At 33.8% G+C, this 20,471-nt stretch overlaps 3 protein-coding genes and 1 pseudogene across 5 annotated transcripts; 2 read left to right on the top strand and 2 right to left on the bottom strand.

Moving 5' to 3' along the window:
• The first annotated feature begins 7,416 nt into the window (after positions 1-7,416).
• LOC125185636 (terpineol synthase, chloroplastic-like) lies at positions 7,417-11,215 on the top strand. Its single transcript, XM_048082196.2, has 7 exons — positions 7,417-7,678; positions 8,454-8,718; positions 8,918-9,296; positions 9,475-9,693; positions 9,912-10,050; positions 10,350-10,598; positions 10,693-11,215. Exons 1-7 carry the CDS (start codon positions 7,448-7,450, stop codon positions 10,981-10,983), a joined length of 1,773 nt encoding a protein of 590 aa, XP_047938153.2. The 5' UTR covers positions 7,417-7,447; the 3' UTR covers positions 10,984-11,215.
• Positions 11,216-11,753: 538 nt separating this feature from the next.
• Positions 11,754-13,985, top strand: LOC125219485 (uncharacterized). Its single transcript, XM_048121468.2, has 4 exons — positions 11,754-11,898; positions 12,455-12,626; positions 13,416-13,532; positions 13,631-13,985. Exons 1-4 carry the CDS (start codon positions 11,789-11,791, stop codon positions 13,799-13,801), a joined length of 570 nt encoding a protein of 189 aa, XP_047977425.2. The 5' UTR covers positions 11,754-11,788; the 3' UTR covers positions 13,802-13,985.
• A 200-nt stretch (positions 13,986-14,185) lies between these two features.
• On the bottom strand, positions 14,186-16,583 carry LOC125223762 (uncharacterized). Of its 2 annotated transcripts, none has more exons than XM_089058611.1 (2): positions 16,504-16,583; positions 14,186-16,237 (listed from the first exon to the last, which is right to left on the bottom strand). In XM_089058611.1, the coding sequence occupies exon 2, from the start codon at positions 15,874-15,876 to the stop codon at positions 14,281-14,283; it is 1,596 nt and encodes a 531-aa protein (XP_088914737.1). In that variant the 5' UTR covers positions 15,877-16,237; positions 16,504-16,583; the 3' UTR covers positions 14,186-14,280. The 2 variants fall into 2 exon arrangements, with proteins under 2 accessions (XP_088914737.1, XP_047983008.2); XM_048127051.2 differs by having other exon boundaries at positions 14,186-15,984.
• Positions 16,584-18,755: 2,172 nt separating this feature from the next.
• LOC125217702 ((-)-alpha-terpineol synthase-like) lies at positions 18,756-20,442 on the bottom strand (annotated as a pseudogene). Its single transcript, XR_016134746.1, has 4 exons — positions 20,144-20,442; positions 19,853-19,990; positions 19,353-19,601; positions 18,756-19,090 (listed from the first exon to the last, which is right to left on the bottom strand). The product of XR_016134746.1 is annotated as a (-)-alpha-terpineol synthase-like (transcript).
• Positions 20,443-20,471: the final 29 nt, after the last annotated feature.

The following is a 20,471-nucleotide window of genomic DNA, read 5'->3' as shown; positions in this document are numbered from 1 at the left end:
TTGTGAATATTTTGTATGTTCGACATTTTAAAATGATAATTTTCCTATAATTTGTGCTGATCTATAGTCTATACAACATACAATACACATGTTGCACACTATACACACACACTGTACACAATATACACTGGCACGATATTGCACATACGTGGTCTCGGTTCATAGTGAACCTTTGTGAATCTAATCCCTACAGTTATACTTCAGAACATTAAATTGCAATATGGAGTACAAATATGAGAATTGTCCAGACAGAAACGAGACAGTTAGCTGCATCTCACTTATATATTTGGTGGAAGTTACATCTTACAAGTTAATTAAAATAGAAATATGCCAAATATCTGGTTTTTTAGCCTAACAATTTTGATGACCACATGTTACTTGTTTCATCAAATTAAATACCAATTACCAATTAGTTTGATAAAAATAGCTATCCGACCGAATATATGTCGAATATCTATAAACATGACTCCCAACTCTCCACCCACTACCTTTATATAAACCACAGTGAAGAAGAAAAATCAAAGCAACAAATTAGAGTGGAGTTGGAATTGATGATGAAGATGGCAATTCAGAAGCCAATAAACCATCCTTGTAATTACTCACACACCAATATTATTATGTGTTATAAAATGCAACGTGTCACTTCCATCGCTTTTCGACTGCCTGCGTTAGGTGATCATCATCTTCGTTGCATCCAAACGGGACGATGATCCGGTGGCTACCCTCCTTCCATTTGGGATTTCCGCTACATTCAAGCGCTAAACTCTAAGTATGAGGTAAAGATACTTGTATAAAACAGAAAAATGACCAACCCAATAGTATATTGGTATATTCAGGTTTCAAACATGTGAATTTCTTTCAAACAATACTTAAGCCATAAAAATGATGGTTTCACAGATGTGTTTGATGGATTCAAGAACAACGGCGGCGAGTTCAAAGAAAGCCTAGGTGGTGATTGATAAGGCTAATTTCATGCATCGGTTATGGGGTTAAATTTTGTAATTTCTTGGGTCTAACACGGTTTGTAAGCCAGGTGTGTAGAGAAAAATGCCAGATCCAGGAAGAAAGAAGAAGATTGCCTGGAGAAGGAGTCTGGCAGAGAAAGTGAGCCAAAGGAAGAAGAAAATCACCAGACGGAGGAGGATTCTAGACGAAGGGCAGAATGGAGAATTCAAGGAAGGATCTAGAAGCTCCATTCCACTCCTATAAATAAGAGCACGCAACAAGCCTGATGGCATCATCTTTAATCGCTCCATCATCCATTTCGCTCTTGGCTCACTTCTCACACTCTACACACACATTAGGGGTACCAAATTGGGGTTTCGGAGTTCGTGTTTAGTGTCATCATTGTGCACCACCGTCTCTACGCGAGGCGAAGATACAATTTACCGCTTCTGTTCTTAATTTTCTGCTGTAGATTTCCCGAGTCTTTGTTGTTCGAAGCTCGGCTTTATTTTGTTGAATCGTTGTTGAATTCGTACTATTTAGCTATGGAAATCTTCGTTGTGTTATCGTTTCATGCTTGTGTTGCTTTTCGTTTTACTTTGGATGCTTTTCGCACTTGATCTGAGTTGTTTGAGTTGAACTGTGTTGGATTGTAATTGATCGGTTGAGTTTGGTTGAATCGGCATAATCGGAGATGGGGATTGTTGTGGGTTGTTGTGGATGGCTTGGATCCGGAGTGGATGAAGCGTCTGAAGCTTATATCTGTTTAATTCTGCATGAGTTTGGATGTTTAGTTCCTGTTTTCTCATTTACCTCGTCTAGTGATACTAGATCTGCTTTAATTTCTTAGATAATCATGGTTTGAAGGTTTAATTCGGTTTGCTCTATTTCGATTTGTTGTTTACTCTGTTTTCTGCATTTTTGTGATCGAGAATCGTTGTTGAAGATGAAGATAGTGGTTAGTTAATTGCAGCTTTTCAGTACCTTTACTATTTTTTGAAATGGTCCCCATGGTTTGTTCTTCATCTGTCTAGGCACTTTTAGGATTTTAATTCACTAGGTCTGGTAAAGTTCGGAGTCTTGATATGTTTGCATCTCTGTTTTCGCCATGCATGCTTTTGTTATGTTTTCCTAGATCTAGCTGGTAGAATAGATCATCTAAATTTCCCAAGTCTAGTAGTAAGTTCTCAAGCCAAAAATTTGCGTGGCAACAGTCAAATCCCTTGTCCAAAATCTCCTGAATACTTTCTTGCGCTTCCATCTCTGTAGAATTCGATCCCTATTTCCTTATACTAGTTTAGTATTGTGGGTTGAGGGTTTTTTGAAAGGCAGATAAAATTGTGTGCCCAGCGACCGACATTTTTTAAGGTTCTCTGAGTTCCTAGACCTCGTATTCTTTGGATCTGAGAAAGCCGGCCTTTATTTCGTGTGCATCACTATCTGTACCGACGGACCTTTCAGTGACACAGAAGGAGTGTTGCAACTCTACAAAGTTCTTTCCTTTTTAAGTAGTACTACTAGAATGTTTGTATTTATTTTCTAGATGGGATCTCAAAGCAATGGAACATGAACTCCCAAACTATATGCAAATATGTTTTCTCACACTTAACAACTTCATCAATGAGATGGAATACGACGTTCTCTTAGAACAACACATTCTCATCATTCCACATTTGAGAAAATCAGTAAGACTTCTTCCCTTAAAAATTTCAAAAATATTCATATCCTTATTTTTCGGTAGGGTATTTTATTTGCCTGTAAATTCTTACTATGTTTTCGCCAAATTCTGGTTTTGCATGACTTACTTACATGGTACTTTCAGCGCAAACCAAGTTTGTATCCGTATAACCCTATTTATCTCATATTTAATTGGCTACATAAATTGTCCAAAATGGTCACACTTGATAGTCACACTTGAATAATTATGATAATTTGTAGTAGTATTTATTCAATTTGAATTTGATTTTTTTTTCGGTATGAGAAATTGATGATATGGGAGACATGGAAAGAAATGAACGAAGAAAGAGTTAGAGATTTCGGATTTTCAAAAACATTTTTAAAATGTGCAATTGATCTTGCTAGGATGGCACATTATACATATCAACTTGGAGATGTGGTGTTGGATCAAATTATTTTTTATTTCCGGTGTTGGATCAAATTATTTTTTATTGGAAACTTTAGTTGGATCAAATTTGATTCCCTAATACCGTAATTGGGTCAATTAATTAGTTGATCTAATAAATAGTTATAAATAAAAAAAGAATTCAAATAATATTTTGCTATTACAATTTCTCAATAAATTCAATAATACTGACATAACAAATGATTTTGTACTTTTATTTAAGGGGTGATTTTTGTAATTAATTTAATTAATATGTTATAAATAAATATATTGTAATCCCCTACAATCCTCTATTATAAGATCTACGTATATTAATGCTCTTAAATGAATATGTTTGCTAGTACTACGTATATTAATGCTCTTAAATGAATATAATCTACAAACAATAGCAAGCTCAGAACAGAAATGCTAATAAGATACACACAATTCCCACAATTATGATATAATATGATGAGTCCTATTATCCACAAATCCACTCTTAAAAACCAAACTAGAGACCAAATTAGGACCATCCATTTTCTTAATCTTGTGGTTAGGATTGATTTACAATTAATTTAATATTTTATTCAATAAAAACTTTTTTATTTTTATTTTTCTTTTTTATTTTTTTAAAATTTATTTTAATTTTAATTTTAATTTTTTTTTTCAATAAAAACTTGTCGGAGTATATAATGAACTATATTCAGTAAATAATGAACTAAATGAAGTATGTAATGAAGTAATTTTGACATGTTATTGAAATACATTAATGATACAACAAATTTTAGTATTAATGTAAAAGGTAGTAATGAACTATATTCAATAAATAATGAACCAAATGAACGTTAGTAATGAAGTAAATATGACCTTTTATTGAAAGACAATGTTAACTGTGATAAACGTCAAGCAGTAGTAATGAACTTATTACTTCATTCAGTCATGCTATTACTTCATTCCTTTAGTTTATTACTTCGGTCCGTTAGTTTATTACTTCATTCAGTCATGCTATTATATCATTCCATTAGTTTATTACTTCATTCCATTAGTTTATTACTTCATAATGTGTTTTGACATAATTATCTTTCAGTTGAAGTAAATTCGGTATGTAATAATTGCGAAAAATTACTTCATAACATACGTTATATGACATTTTATTGAAATACAATGTTAACTGTATTAAACGTCAAGCAGTAGTAATGAACTCATTACTTCATTCAGTCATGCTATTACTTCATTCCATTAGTTTTTTACTTCATTCAGTCATGCTATTACTTCATTTCATTTGTTTATTACTTTATTCCATTAGTTTATTACTTCATAATGTGTTATGACGTAATTATCTTTCAGTTGAAGTAAATTCGGTATGTAGTGAATACGAAAAATTACTTCATAACATACGTTCATATAGTTCATTATTTAGTGAATATAGTTTATTATTTACTCCAACAAGTTTTTATTGAAAATAAAATAAAAAATATAAAAATTAAAAAAAAAATTAAAAAAAATTTAAACAAAATTTTTTAAAAAAATTTTAAAAAAAGTATTTAAAAAAATAAAATTAAAAAAAAGTATTTATTGAATAAAATATTAAATTAATCATAACTATAAGATTAAGAAAATGGATGGTCCAAATTTAATCTCTAGTTCGGTCTTTAAAAAGGGTTCGACATTGATCACAACTCATATGATATGATATATATTGGTAAATACATCATAATTATGTCCATACAACACTACAATAAACTTATTTTATAAGGATACAGAAGTAGACAATTATCTGCATTAGAAAATTTAAATTTAAACCAAAATTAAGGGCGAAAAGAAAAACATACTATATAATTAGTTGGGAATACAATTATCCACTAATTAAATCTTAATCATTATTAGGACACTTTCATTTGCACCCTTTAATTTCAGTTGGAACACCAAGATTGAATAAGTTTTTTAAAGTGTAGGCTGTGTATTTCTAAATACAATTAACACCCTTAATCGACTAAAAATTTGTCCTTAAACATTTTGAGCTTAATTAATTTTGCATTTAATATGTTGAGCTATAGGCTGCTTTCTTTTATATGTATTAGCATTTATTCTGAGCTTGCTATTGTTTGTAGATCTTATATTCATTAAAGAGCATTAATATACGTAGTAGCAAAACATTATTCGTCCCAAATTCTATTTTTAACTATAGCTATTTACTAGACCAACTAATTACTTGACCAAATTACGTTTTTAATAGTACTGTATTACTATTATTTTGTTAACAAATTAATTGTCCCAAATATGTATGAGGTGTGGTTTGGCACTCCATAATTAATTTGAATAATGCGTTACAATTGCAATTTTATGGAATCGAATTTTAAGTTATAAGCTTATAATATTCTCAATGCTAAATATTTATTTTAGTAAAGTAAAGTAATCCAATATAAAATTGTATTCTAATTCCATATTCTATGGGTAAAAAACTAATCAAAATTTCATACATTATGTAAGGCTTCATTATTTTGTAGTACTATATATTTTTAGTTGTGTGTGTGTGTGTATTTATTGCATTTTAATAGTCCCAATATTTTTATTATATGTTCTTAATAATAGGTAGTGTGTTTTAAGCATAGATCCATTAGCATAGTATATTAGATTGTTAACTCTATAAATCTATTTAGTCACAAGTCATTATTTACTGCAGTCCTGATACATTTTTTTGGTCATAGCTAGAGTGATAATTTTCAAATCTTATTAATTATATGGTACTCGATATCAATTTTAAGAATCTGTAAATTAATACTCACTCCGTTATTTTTCCCCCACGATATTTTCTTGGTAATAAATTAAGTGCTAAATTATCAAATCTTAGTACTCCTACTAGATGTCAATTTTTTAAACCTATAGTTAATACTCCATCCGTCGACTCTACTTGAGGTCAATTTTTAAAACCTATAAGTTAATGCTCCAACCGTTGACGAATAACAGTGCCATTTTTTCACAATGAAATTTAAGATATTTAAAGGAATATCACTTTTATATATTATAATAGTTTTAGCGTGAGCTATAAAAAAAAGTCCTTGAATAATGAGGTTTGCACATTTCCAGTACTTGAAAAAAATTATATCATCAGAGATATCTGGACAAACATTTAATTTCATTCGAGATACTTTTGCACTATTTTCAGATATTTTTACCCTTTTTGGTCCTTTTTAATTTTAATGAATATTTTAGTTTTTATGATATATTTCAGTCTCATGCATTTTCACTCTTTTCACATTTTCTTCTCTTCTTAATATTTATTTTACTTCCTATTCATCTCTCTCATTCTTAATTTAATTTAATTAAACAATAAATATTTAATACACACGACAAACAAAAGGTAATAATAAGAGCTGTAATTAAACATATACATTAAAACTAAACTAGAATAAAAATTATAAATATTGTTGTACATGAGCGCGTTGACAAGATTTATTATTATGCACATAAAAATATACTCCATCCGTCCCATAGAAATATGTCATTTAGGGCTGACACGAGTTTTAATGCATAATTGGTAAAATAAAAAAGAATAAGAAAAAATAGTTGAAATTGTGTAATGAATGGTGGTGCCCATAAATGATAAATTTAAAAACAAGGGGAAAAAGGTTGTGATAAACAGATTTGGATTATTTATATGGGACGGACAGTAAAAGAAATATGATCTATTTTTATGTGATCTAGAGAGTATTATTTTAATTATACTCCCTCCGTCCCATTAAATATGCAATATTTGGGAATCGGCACAGGTTTTTATGTAGTGTTGTTTTGTGAGTTAATGAAGAGAGAATAAAGTAAGAGTGATGAAAAAGTAGAGATAGAGATGTTTCCATTTTAGGAAATGTTTCATTTTTAATGGGACGTACTAAAAAGGAAAACGTTTCATTTATAATGGGACAGATGGAGTATTTAATAGTCAATGTAAGTACAAACACTATTCTTAAGATAGCGGCATGGTTTAATAACTCTTGTCAAACTAATGGATATTGTTAGATACTCTTTCCGTCCCAGAAAGTTTGTCACACTTTTTCCATTTCCGTCCATCCCACAGAATTTGTCACATTTTATTTTTATTATTTTTGGTAGTGGACCTCATATTTCACTGACTCTTTTCCACTCACATTTTATTATAAAACTTAAGATTCACATTTCACTAACTTTTTAAACTCACTTTCAATTACACTTCTTAAAACGTGTCCCGGTCAAAACGTGACAACAAAATTTATGAGAAGAGGGGGGAGTATTTTATTAATAATACTAGGAGTATAATTTACGGCTTACCACAGCATGCTATATATATGTGTAGCAGCAAGCTAATTAATTTCACTAAATTACTCACAAAGATCCAGCTTCAAAAACAAAGATAAAGTGATCATAAAAATGTCTAGCATTATAATGAGCATGGCAATTCCCAACAAGCCAACAAAACATGTTCATATCTTTGCCAAGAAATATCACAAAACGCAGATAGCTTCTTCACAAACAGGCTGGAGGCACTCTTGCTCCCTCAAACACACCGCCGATCAAATCCAATCGACACGACGGTCGGGTAATTACAAGCCTACCCTTTGGGATTTCGATCGGATTCAGTCACTCACCAGTGTATATACGGTACATATATGCCCCCTCTCGCTTTGTTTAAGTTTATACTCTCTCTGTTCCCTCATAGTTGAGACATTTTTCTATTTCAAGAAGTTCCGTCATAGTTGAGTCATTTCCATATATAGTACTCCTCCGTCCCGCTTAAGATGACACGTTATCCTTTTTAGTTTGTCTCAACTAAGATGACACATATCCTTAACTTTTTTGATAACTTTCTCTCTCCAATTAATACACTCAACCACTTTTTCTCACTCCTATTAAAATATCCATTTATCTTTATCTCTCTACTTTAATACTTACATCCACCTTCTCTCTCTCAAATTAAAAACTTTAACCAATAACTCCTAAATTCATGTGCCGGCTAAGCAACGTGTCATCTTAGCCGGGACGGAGGGAGTAACTTTTTTCTTTATTACTTTACTCTCTCTTACTTTATTCTCTCTACTCTATTCATTTTTTACTCTATTCTCTCTACCTTTTTATCTTTCTTACTTTTTTATCTGTTAATTTAACACACTCAACATTCATTTCTTAAACTCCGTGCCGAAAAGTTTGGCCTCAACTATGAGGGAACGGAAACAGTATAAAATAACAAGAGATCAACTTAAATACCTAATGAGTCATCACCAATCGATTTAGGGATGGAAGCTCACTAGTTGATCTCACGGCCAGCTAGATTAGGGTTTGGTTGGTCTCCCCTTCACGTATCATGTATGCTGCAATGAAAGAATTAGACTGTACCTCGCCCTCGTAAAATCTAACACATCGACGTTCGTTTAAACAGGATGAGAAGTATGCCGCAAGGGCTTCAGAGCTGGTTGTGCAATTGAAGAAGTTGTTGTGCCAAGAATCAAATTGGCTCAAGCAGTTGGAGTTGATCGATGACTTGCACAAACTAGGGGTTTCTTACCATTTCGACAACGAAATCAACCAAGTCTTGAATCGTATCTATTTGGAGAAGAAATATTGCAAAAATGAGGAGAGGGATCTGTACTCAACAGCTCTTGCTTTCAGACTCCTTAGACAAAATGGTTTTAGGGTTACTCAAGGTGCTCAAATTGTTCACTACATACTTTTTTTTTCTTTATATAATTCCCTTCTTGAAATGGACTAATTAGTCAAATAAGGATTAAAAATAGAAAAAGACTAAAACTTTAACTGACCCAAAAATATATTTGGGCCGAAACAGAAAAATGACTAACCCAGCAGTATATTCTGGTTTCAAACATGTGAATTTCTTTCAAGCAGATGTGTTTGATGGTTTCAAGAACGACGGCGGCGAGTTCAAAGAAACCCTAGGTGGTGACACAGAAGGGGTGTTGCAACTCTACGAAGCCTCTTTCCTTTTAACGGAAGGCGAAACGAGTCTTGAGCAAGCGAGGCTATTTTCCAAAAATCTTCTGCAGAAAAAACTGGATGACCAAGTATTGGATGAATTCCTCTCCTCGTTGGTGCGCCGGTCTCTTGAGCTTCCTCTTCACTGGAGCGTTCAAAGGCCGAACGCCAGATGGTTCGTCAACGCCTACTCGAAGAAATCAGAGGCAAATCCCATCCTTGTTGAGCTTGCAAAATTGGATTTCAACATTGTTCAAGCAGCATACCAACAGGAACTTAAAGAAATCTCGAGGTAACAAAGTGCTTGTTTGATAGCCTAGATAAGGCAAAGATATACGAGTTATATATATGGGCTTATTTGACTGTTTGGTAGATAAATGAGGCCCATATTAGGCACTTAAAGCCCATCTTACTCTAATTATCTTATGTTATCTTAACATGCCTATGATGATGAGTGTATGTCTGCGTAGATGGTGGAAGGAAACGGAGCTGGCAGAGAAACTTCCGTTTGCAAGAGATAGGGTGTTGGAGAACTACATATGGAACGTGGGATTGCTGTTCAAACCTCAATATGGATATGCAAGAATCCTGACAACAAAGCTTTTCATTTTGATAACAGTAATTGATGATGTATTTGATGTCTATGGCACCTTGGAAGAAACACAACTTTTCAAGAACGCCACTCAAAGGTGGGCCAACAACACACACACACATACATATATATATCTGACAGACTCTGTCCCACTTAAAGTGACTTATTTTCCTTTTTTGGAACGTCCCACTTAAAGAGACATGTTCCAAAAAGTGGAAACATCGTTCTTTACTCTATTCACTTTTCGCTTAACTCACAAAATAACGCTGCATAAAATGACACGAATATTGTGTAGTAATCAAAGTGTTTTTTCAGATGGGATGATGAAGCGGTAGATCAACTCCCATACTACATGCAAATTTGTTATATGGTGTTGGACAGTTTCATCAATGAGATGGCTTACCATATTCTCAAGGAAAAGGGCATTTTCGTCATTCAAGATTTAAGAAAAGCGGTGATGCTTCTATAACTCCTTTAAACTATAGTAAAGTTTTGGTATAATATGGTCAATTTGAAACGAATATTAAATCACAAAGTTTCAAATATTCTGAAATGGCCCAACCCTGCAAATTCTGGTAAAATCGATGCTGATGTGCAGGTCCACATGGCAATTTTGACCGTCACATCAGCAACCCTTTTACTTGAATTTGCAGCAGTGGGACATGTGATGAAAGTTGACCAGAATTCGATCAGATTCAAATAGTTATTATCCATATATATACTATAAAAAAACAATTTAATTGTGTTTTGCAGTGGGGAGATTTGTGTTCAACATACGCAAAAGAGGCAGAGTGGTACCACACGGGGTATAAACCAACAATGGAGGAATACATCAACGTTGCTTGGGTTTCGATATCCGCGCCTCTTATTTTAAATCATGTATTTTATCTCGTTTCAAATCCAATCGAAAAGGAGGCCGCTGAGAGCGTGCGTAACTATAATGACACCATTCGTTACTCATCAATGGTTCTACGCCTTGCAAATGATCTCGGAACATCACCGGTTCGTACAAAAAACCTTGCTAAGATATGCACATAATAAAGCTATGTAATCATATTCACAACTGATCTTGTTTTGTGTTTGAACTTGGTTTTAGTATGAGATGGAAAGAGGTGATGCGCCAAAAGCATTGGAGTGCTACATGAACGAGACGGGAGCTTCGAGAGAGGAGGCTCGCGAGCATGTGAAGTGTATGATAAGAGAAATATGGATGAAGATGAACGGAGAACGATTTAAGGAATCTCCATTTTCAGATGATTTTATTAGAAGTGCAGCTGATCTTGGAAGACAAGCACAGTATATGTATCAACATGGTGATGGCCACGGGATTAGTAACCCGGAGATGGAGGAACGTATTTCGGGTTTGATATTTCAGCCTATTGATTAGGCATCCATGAGATGCTTGGTGACAAAGAAAAAGACAATAAGGGAGAAGCTATATGCTCATTTTATTAAAGTTACTACATATAAAACAAAAATTAACTCCAATGATAATCGTTATTTCGAGAGTCTTCGAATATGTTAAAGTTGCATTGCCTTGAATACTAATTTGAACATTTGTGTAGGAAATACATTGAACAGTTTATGCGAATAAGAAATTTAAGGTGATTAAAAGAAAATCGTTTCAGCCTTTCCACAAACACCTTATGTGCATGATACACGAACTGTTCTTCAAGAGAAAATTATTTTTGTCATATCGTCGAACGTATAAAGTGCATAATTGATATACCTCTTCCAAATTTTCATAATTATCTCATAATGTTCAAAATCAAAATTAATATGCAAAACAGAGTCCCATTAACTTTTCTGCTCTCTTTTTGTAAAAATAATAAAAAATAGTTAAAGTGAAGAACTGGTAAAGTAAGAGAGACAATAATATAAATAAGATCCTTCTCTATATTATTCTCTCTTAATTTACCATTTTTCCTCTTTAACTATTTTTTTATCATTTAAAAAAAAAGGTAGAAATATCATTCAATTTTGACTGTTAAGTGACTGTTAATTCAAATTATACATCCGAATTTTAAATTATATAATTGATTAGAAATTAACGATGAGTATAATAAAATACTATTTACCATAAAAATACGCAATAATTAAAGAAAAATCGCATTATTACAAAAATCCGTTTTGCCTTAGCTAATTTAATCCATTTATGTAAAACAACGGATTGGGTGAGAGAGAGAGAGAGGATGGGAGACGACACGGTGAAGAACGAAGCGATGGAGATTATGGTCATGTGTCAGTTGCTTCCTCGCCTCGTCGTCTTCGATCTCGATTACACTCTCTGGCCTTTCTACTGGTACTTCACCTTCTTTCTTCCCAATCTTCTCTGCAATTCTACTTTATACTATTTCTCAGCATCTGCAAATATTAAATTTTTACATTCACTGACTTTTTATCTATGGATGATGAATCATACCGTCTTTGCTAATTTTTCCTATTCCTCCTTTTCTATAATTTCAATAACCAGAGTCTAATTTAATAGATTCATGATAATTGGAAACAGAAATGCCAAGCATCAGTATCGAGTTGTTTGAGCTAAAAAAATGGATTTTTTGAGATTTGATGACAAATTTCTGAGAATTTGAGTTATTGCTGGTAGCTGCTATAAAGAGGGGAGAAATCATGTTACATATTTTAATGTTTAGAAGAATTTCATAGTTTTCCCCAATTCAATTAGGGTTTTAGGTTTTGCGCCATATTTGGGAACAAATAGACATAGATTTGATTGATAGTCTTTTTTTTGTACTAGTATATTGTGTAGTGTTTTATCACATTCTAGCGGTCCCTGTATTGTTTTAATCCCAATGTTCTTTAGAGTGTGCTGAATACGCTTCGCTCGATCTTTATTTCAGCGAATGTCGCTCCAAACGGGATATGCCAAGGCTGTATCCTCATGCCAAGGGTATTCTCTATGCCCTCAAGGATAAAGGTGTTAAGATTGCAATCGCCTCAAGATCGCCAACTCCTGATATAGCCAACACTTTTATTGACAAATTGGGGATAAAATCAATGTTTGTTGCTCAGGTAAGCACCTCATAGTGTTGCCTGCCTCTCTACATTTACAAATTCATTTTCTATCCGAATTGTATGCCGATAGATTGATGTAGCGAGAGAAGAGAATAAGAGCAGTTGGATAAATATGCCTTGTTGCTATAATACAAAGATGACTGTTAAAACCAAATGTGTGGATGATGCTTTTTTGTGTGTGTCTGCATTTCATGGTGAAGGTGGACACAATACTCGATGTATTCCTACCGTTTCTTGTTGAATATATCCTCTCCTTTAATACTTCTTATATTGTATGTTGGACGCGTTTCATATTTCGTCATCCATGTAGCCTTATTACAGCACTAATAATTACGGTTATAAGCATGGGATGTCAACTTGAGAAATCTCGAATAATCTGGAAATAGCAATTTCTTGGCAAGCCTAAGTTATGTCAAGTTTCTACTTTCTATAACTTATGTGCAGATTTTCCCCTGAGTAACACCCACATTAGGTGTGCAAGACAGGATTTTTACCATAAAAAGGTGACTAAGCGATAAATTATATTTCCATCCTAGATATTTTAACAACATTCCTCATACCTCATGAAAGATGAACGGTGTAAACTTATTCTGTCAATAACATAAAATCGTCCATAACCGACTTTCATTAGGTCAGCTCAGGTTAGACCAGATTGCTCCTAGTTTCGAAATTCAAGACGATATTGTTATTGAGTCAAGATACTTCTAGTTGGTTGAGATTTTGAATAAATGCTTATAAATTATGTGTTTAGTTTCCACTGTGTTAAATCTTTTTTATCTTTTGCAGGAAATATTTTCTAGTTGGACTCACAAGACTGATCATTTTCAAAGAATCAATCGGAGGACCAACATTCCATACAATGAAATGCTCTTTTTTGACGACGAGGATCGCAATATAGATGCAGTAAGACTTCTTTTCTTGTTATTGCTTTGCAAACCTTAGATATTACTACAGCTACTTCTTTGCTAGACTACTTTAATTTTGTTATATGTCACGGCCAGGTATCTAATATGGGTGTTACAAGCATCTTGGTTGACAACGGCGTGAACCTAGGCGCTCTGAGACAGGGTCTGTCAAAATTCTCACAGAACCAGTCGCCTTCGGGAAGAAGCAAGCGTGGCTCACGAAACCTCTCGAAAAAGTCGAGCACGTCAGAAACAGAGGAGCAATAAAATTCTCTATCCATTAAGGGAACATGAAGACAAACCGTTATGTATTTGTGTAAAATTCTCAATCCATTTAGGGCCCTTGAAGATTAACCCCTAATTTGAAGTTATCATTTGTTTGATATGCCTACAAACTGTTTTGTATTCATGTGTACATGTGATTGTTGAATAAATTTTGTATTTTCAGATATATGGAAACTTGCAATCATTTAAATAGTCATGTGGACTGGTTTTTATGGATAAGTTTTCATGTTTTGTGGCCAACTCGGAGTCATGGTCTGGCCGTGACCAACGAGAACATCGACTCTGAAGGAGAGTCAACGGAGTGCAAGTTATGAGACTTGTCCCACATTTTGGTTGTATAAGCAATACTCCATTTAAAAGCACACATTTACACAATAACATTATCTTTTTCACAATGAGAGAGTCTTACATTCTACAAAAGAAATTGAGTAAGTGTTACAAAAGAGGTATAATTTAACATTCTATATAGATAGAGAGCTCACATTTAGCTCTGCTAGTGGAGCTCTTTCACTCAAACACACTTGAACAGATTTTCTAGAGAGTACCAAACTATTGATGAATTCATCACTTCCACCGTCTTCCTCGTAAAGGGGAGATGATTTCATCAATTTTGCATCTTCCGTGCACAACGATCCGATTAGCTGACACATGCTTTCAAGCTGTGCAAGCAAATTCTCCCTGTTATTTTCCTCTTTTGTTCGACCATCAAGCAAAGCTTGTTTGTGGGACACGAGCTCCTCGAGGAGATTTTCAAAGCACCTCGTTTCATTCTCTAGTTGACCTCTGTGCTCTTCCAATCCCTTGGTTTCTCCAGGCTGTAGGACTACTTGCGCTGAGCTCTCGTGCAATCTATTCATTTCTTTCTCCATGTCGGCAATCACCCAGTTTTTCTCTTCAGCCTCTGAGGTTTTCTGATCCTCTGATTCCGTAAATGCTTCATCAAGCACATACTCCTTCCCTGCAAGAGATACCCGAAGTTGTTGCGTTTTCTCTTCTTTTTCGTCAATAGAAGATATCATCCCATCATTTTCCTGTCTTAGAGTGTCATTTGTCACTTCTCTTTCAGCCAACTCGTTCCTTAACTGTGCAATCTCGTTCTGAAGATTCTTGACATAGTTATCCTTCTCTTGATTGATATTTTCAGCAGCCTTCGATTCTGCTAAAATCATCAACTTTAACATGGAAATCTGTTGCTCCAAGCTACCAATTTTGGCATCTTTCTCATTCATGGAGACGAGAAGGCTTGTCTTCTCCTGCTCGTGTGCTTGCTGATTTGTTTCCAAATTTAACTTCAGATTTTCAACCTCAGACTCTGACTTCTGCAACATGAGCTTCAGTGTTTCTGTGCTTTCTAATTCAAGCAATGACTTTGAGGCAAAATCCCGGGCATCCAAAGTACTTTGCAATTCAGAGATTTCATGAAGAAGTGATGATTTCTCCTTCTGCCACTCCAACTCACGCTCGTTGAACAAAGCCTGAAGCTTTTTGTATGCTTCTTCAAGGTGTGAGAACTGCTCGTTTCTCCATCTCAACTGATCTTGGCAAACTCTGTTTTCCTCCTCCAGTTTGAGTACGTGTTCGTCTCTCTCCTTCAGATCCACCGATACATTATTCTTCGTTTCAGAGTCCATCTCTTGTTTAACTGATAAGAGCCTTTTGAGTCCAGATATTTCCTCAGAACTTGAAGCAGTCTTCTTCTCTAAATCATGAATTCTTGCAAATGCTTCATCTAATAACAAGACTAAATCCCCGTTTTCACCCTCCAATTTTCGAAATCTCACATCACACTCAGATTCAAGCTTCCCATTGGCAGAACTAATCTGGTCTAAAAGCAAGTCCTTCTGATCTACACTGAATTGCAGTTTCCCATACAACATTCTAAGCTCAAAAATCTCCTCAGTCATGGCACGCAGCTTCCCAACCTCCGAAATTCCTAGTTGGTTTTTGGTTGATTTCTCAAGGAGGGCTTTCCTCAAACCATCCGACAACTCAGCTTTCATCTCTCTTTCGTTTCTGAGCCTTTTCCCATCATCCAGCTGAATGTTAACTCTGTCCATTTTCCAATCTCCTTCCGAATAAGAGCTGAAGCAAACTTTTCAAGTTGAAATTCGATTAGCAGAGCTAGAACGGGGCGAACACTATTCACGAATGACTAATGTACATGTCTGAACCAAGAAAATCCATATCTCAGCTGTGGAAATAATAAAGGGCTTTAAAAAAGTTCTTAACACATCTTAAAATAGTAGCATTAAGTAAACTCTAACAACCAAAAGCCTCCTAACAGTTCTAACTTCATCCTTCATAAGCTCAAGATCTCAACTAAGAATATCAGGCTCCTTCACATCTTCAATTTGGCATAATTCCTCAACACAACAGATTCAATTGAAATCTCTATCAACATAATCCAAGTGAAGTTTTCTGCAAAGAATCAACCACTTCTATCTCAACCTAAAAAATTCAATTAAAATATTGAAAATATTCCACCAAAATGTTAAATTAAACCCTTATCAACCGTCGAAAATCCCCAATTTCAAAACCCTACAAACTAAAATTAGGGATATTGAAGATCACATAAATAACTCGAAGACGTAATACATAATGCAGCATTACAAAAGAATAATCAGCACAAAGACATACTTAAAGAACTGAATAGATTTTCCAGAGAAATTCAAAGAATTAATCACCTTCACTTTGGCCGATGAGGAAGTGAAGGAAATGTAGCCGCGAAACTGAAGACAAATTCGGGTTTGAATTTTGGCTTTATACACTACTTTTCTCTGTATTATTTATTCATCCATAATTCATAGTAGTAGTATTTTATTTTGAAACTCCTACACTATATCAAATTTTTATGAAACTTAATCATTAAAATGAAATTTTTTATGAAAAGAGCTTGAAAAGGAAAATCAAACTTTGCCAAAAATTAGTTGACATGATATACAATTATCTCGTTTTATAGAAGATCAAAATTTCAATCGGATCAAATTTAATCTTAAGTAATACTAGTACTATATTTTAAAATATTTAGTACTATTTTTAACTCTTAAACAATATAATTATTATAATCTCTCAATGGAAATTAAAATCTAATAATTAAATCCGACATGACAAATGACTTTAGTCTTAATTGTGTAAAGCATTTCAATAATTACTCAATCGACATATAATTTTGGTTGTCTTGTCAATATCCTGATCCTTGGATATTTTTTATGATGAAATTTTAATCCCATAAGCGAAACGAGGGATACTAAATACTTTCCCAGTCCCACAAGAGTATATGCAGTCTTTCTTTTTTAGTTCGGCCCATAACAGTATGCATTTTTTAATTTTAGAAAAAAAAGTTCTCTATTGAGATGAGAATCATTCTCCACTAAAAATATTTCAATTAATTTTTCCTTCTATCTCTCTTGCTTTATCAATCGTAGATTAAAACTGCTTTATCAATCGTAGATTAAAACTCATGTTCAATCAAAAGTGCATACTCTTATGAAATGAATAGAGTATTAATGCATGTAATAATTATTAAATGCAAATAAAAACTAACAAAGATATCGCTATAAATATCTGCAAGGCAAGATTGGTAAATGATGACATGTTTTGATATTTTTCATTTTCCAAATATTTGAATCTAAAAGAAAAAATAATACTCAGAATAAATTAATACTCCACTACTACTTGTTGACATAGGTCTATTCTCTTGTATATACATGACTTATGCACCAATAGTCCAACACTCAATAAAGTTATCGCTTCTTCAATTGAAAAATTGCCAGTAATTCATCAAGTTTGTTGTAAAACCATGGAATCTCCGAAATAGTCGCCTTCTCCTTTGCAGTAAACAAATCTCCTTCTATTAGATCGCGCCATGATTTACAAACACATTTGCACCTCATTGTGCTTCCAGTCGGGAGTCTTCTCATGATATTTTTCGATATGTCTTCCGGTAGATTACTAAACAAATCAGTGTCCCCTTCCAAAGAGTTGGTCATCTTCTTCCAAATATGCATTAGAAGAAACAATTTTCAGATTGAAGAGACACACTATTGTTGAAATAACATATGGAGTAGTATATAGTTGGTGTGTTTGGCATTTAATTCAAAGTATATCCTATATTTGATAAAGATAAATTACGTACCATATTAATTTTTGTATGGACTAAAATAACACTAATAATACATGTGCTTTCAACTCACTATCTATGTCCAATTTTGAAATCTTCTAGTGTAACCACCAAAATAGTTAGTTTATTTTTAGGTTATATAAGAACTCTTAATTACATACTCTTGAAAAATAAGAAATAAATGAAGAAAACCTGAGGCTGTGTATCTTCCTTCTTCTGCTAGATTCAGACGTAAATATTGACTAATAGTAATAGTCATCTTCTATACATATACATGAGATATACTATTAAAAAGAATTTTCCTTACGTAATTAGGAAACTATTAGAGGGATTTCTTTTGTTATTATATTTAAGAAAGATTTATGTTGCTTTTGATAAATGGCAATTGACCGATCCAATCTAATTATGGGGTGAATCATTAAGTCCGATTCGGAAATATAATAGTTTAAAATATGGGATTTCTTTCTTCGCTTACATATATTACTTATTCACAATTATATACTGATAATAATAAAAAAAATGATTGTCCATAAATTAGTTGACTTATTATACAATTACTATAATTTTTATTATTTTAATTCTTAAATAATAAAAAATTAATAAAAGTTCTCAATGGAAATAAATCTTATAAATGCTAATATGAATGAAAACACCAATTTACAGGAGAAATTTAGGAAAACACCTAATGAAAAAGGTCTGAGAGTTTGAGAGAGAAATATGATAGATGGAGAGATATTGTTCTAGTATATATTATGCATTATGAAATAACATGGATAATTACTTAACCTTATGCAGTTCAATTCTGTTAATGGAAAAAACCGACAAAGAAAACCCATAAAAGATCATATGAAACTCATATCCTACACAATAGGTTGAAATATCAAAGTTGAAATGCGTTCCTCCATCTCCGGGTTCCGAATCCCGTGGCCGTCTCCATGCTGGTACATATATTGCCCCATTCTTCCGAGATCGGATGCGCATTTGATAAACTCTTGTGAGAATGGAGATTCCTTGAATCTTTCTCCATTCAGTTTTTTCCATGCTTCTATCATCATCTTCTTCACATGCTCCCGAGCCTCCTCTCTCGATGCACTCGTTTCGTTCATGTAGGTCTCCACTGCTTTCGGCACATCACCTCTTTGCATCTCATACTAAAACCAACAAGTTCAAACCAAATCAAAACATTTACATTATATAATAGACTATAGATATGTTAGTTAAAATGAGAAGTATATTGATTCACATCACAAAGCATATCAGTTGGCATCACAAAACCTTACTGATAGAAACTGATATATTTTGTGATGCCAACTGATATTAATGTATGCAGTTCTCATTTTAACAGAACATATATATCAGTTCTGAAATGAACCATCTCCGATATATATTCAAGAGTATATAGTTTGCACGAACCGGTGATGTTCCAAGATCATCTGCGAGTCGTAGAAGAATTGCGGAATAGTGAATGATGTTACGATAGTCACCCAAGCTCTGAGTGGCCTCCTTCTCAATTGGATTTGTGATGAGGAAGAAAATATGATCCAATATGTTATGAGCTGATATTGAAACCCATCCGTTCTCCATATACTCCTCCATTGTTGGTTTATACCCCGTGTGGTACCACTCTGCCTCTTTCGCGTGTGCTGAGCACAGATCCGCCCACTGCAAAACACATTGAAGAACACAACCTTAATAAGAAAAATTGAAGCGATCAGTCATTTAAACCATGAAGTTTGTCATAACGTTTAAAAACGAAATATCACAAATTTTCTCAACTATTGCATCCTTGTACAAAACAACATCTCCTGATGATGCTCAAACAACGCCATTTAAATGACATGAGAAAATAACAAAAAATATTTATTTTAGTGAAACGACAATGTTTTGATCTTAACCAAAATAGTGAGCATTACCGATCTTCTTAAATCTTTAATGATGAGAACGCCTTGTTCCTTGAGAACATGGTACGCCATCTCATTGATGAAGTTGCGAGGGCGAGGTAATAGATCTGCATATAGGTCGGAAGTTGATCTAACGCTCCAACGTCCCAACTGTCAAAGCACGAATATTAGTACATCTTCATGTCGACTAAGGGCTCGTTTGGTTTCCTAACTTTGTCGAGAAACTCAATATCTTACCTTGACATATTAAGTCAAGCAAACCAAACGAGCCCTAAGTGTGTGCGCGTGTGTTGTTGAGCCTACCTTAGAATGGCCTTCTTGAAAAGTTGAGTTTCTTCCAAGGTGCCATAGACGTCAAATACATCATCAACTACTGTTAATAGAATGCAAAGCTTGGTTGTCATGATTCTTGCATATCCATATTGAGGTTTGAACAGAAAACCCACATTCCATAAGTAGTTCTCCACCACCCCATCTCTTGCAAAGGGGAGTTTCTCAGCCAGCTCTGTTCCCTTCCACCATCTACTCTCGCTCATACACACATCATTATTTTTTCGTATTGTTAGTTTCGTCGAAATTGTTCAAAATCGTCTTTAGCTCTTATTAAGTTGACGCGGAAGAAAACAAATTA

The sequence above is a fragment of the Salvia hispanica genome, chromosome 1 (genome assembly GCF_029641045.1).
Source record: "Salvia hispanica isolate PSC_SH4W2 chromosome 1, Shi_PSC_v1, whole genome shotgun sequence".
Taxonomy (NCBI): Eukaryota; Viridiplantae; Streptophyta; class Magnoliopsida; order Lamiales; family Lamiaceae; genus Salvia; species Salvia hispanica.
Note: the sequence above shows the minus strand (reverse complement) of the source record. Positions and strands in the feature narration are given on the sequence as shown.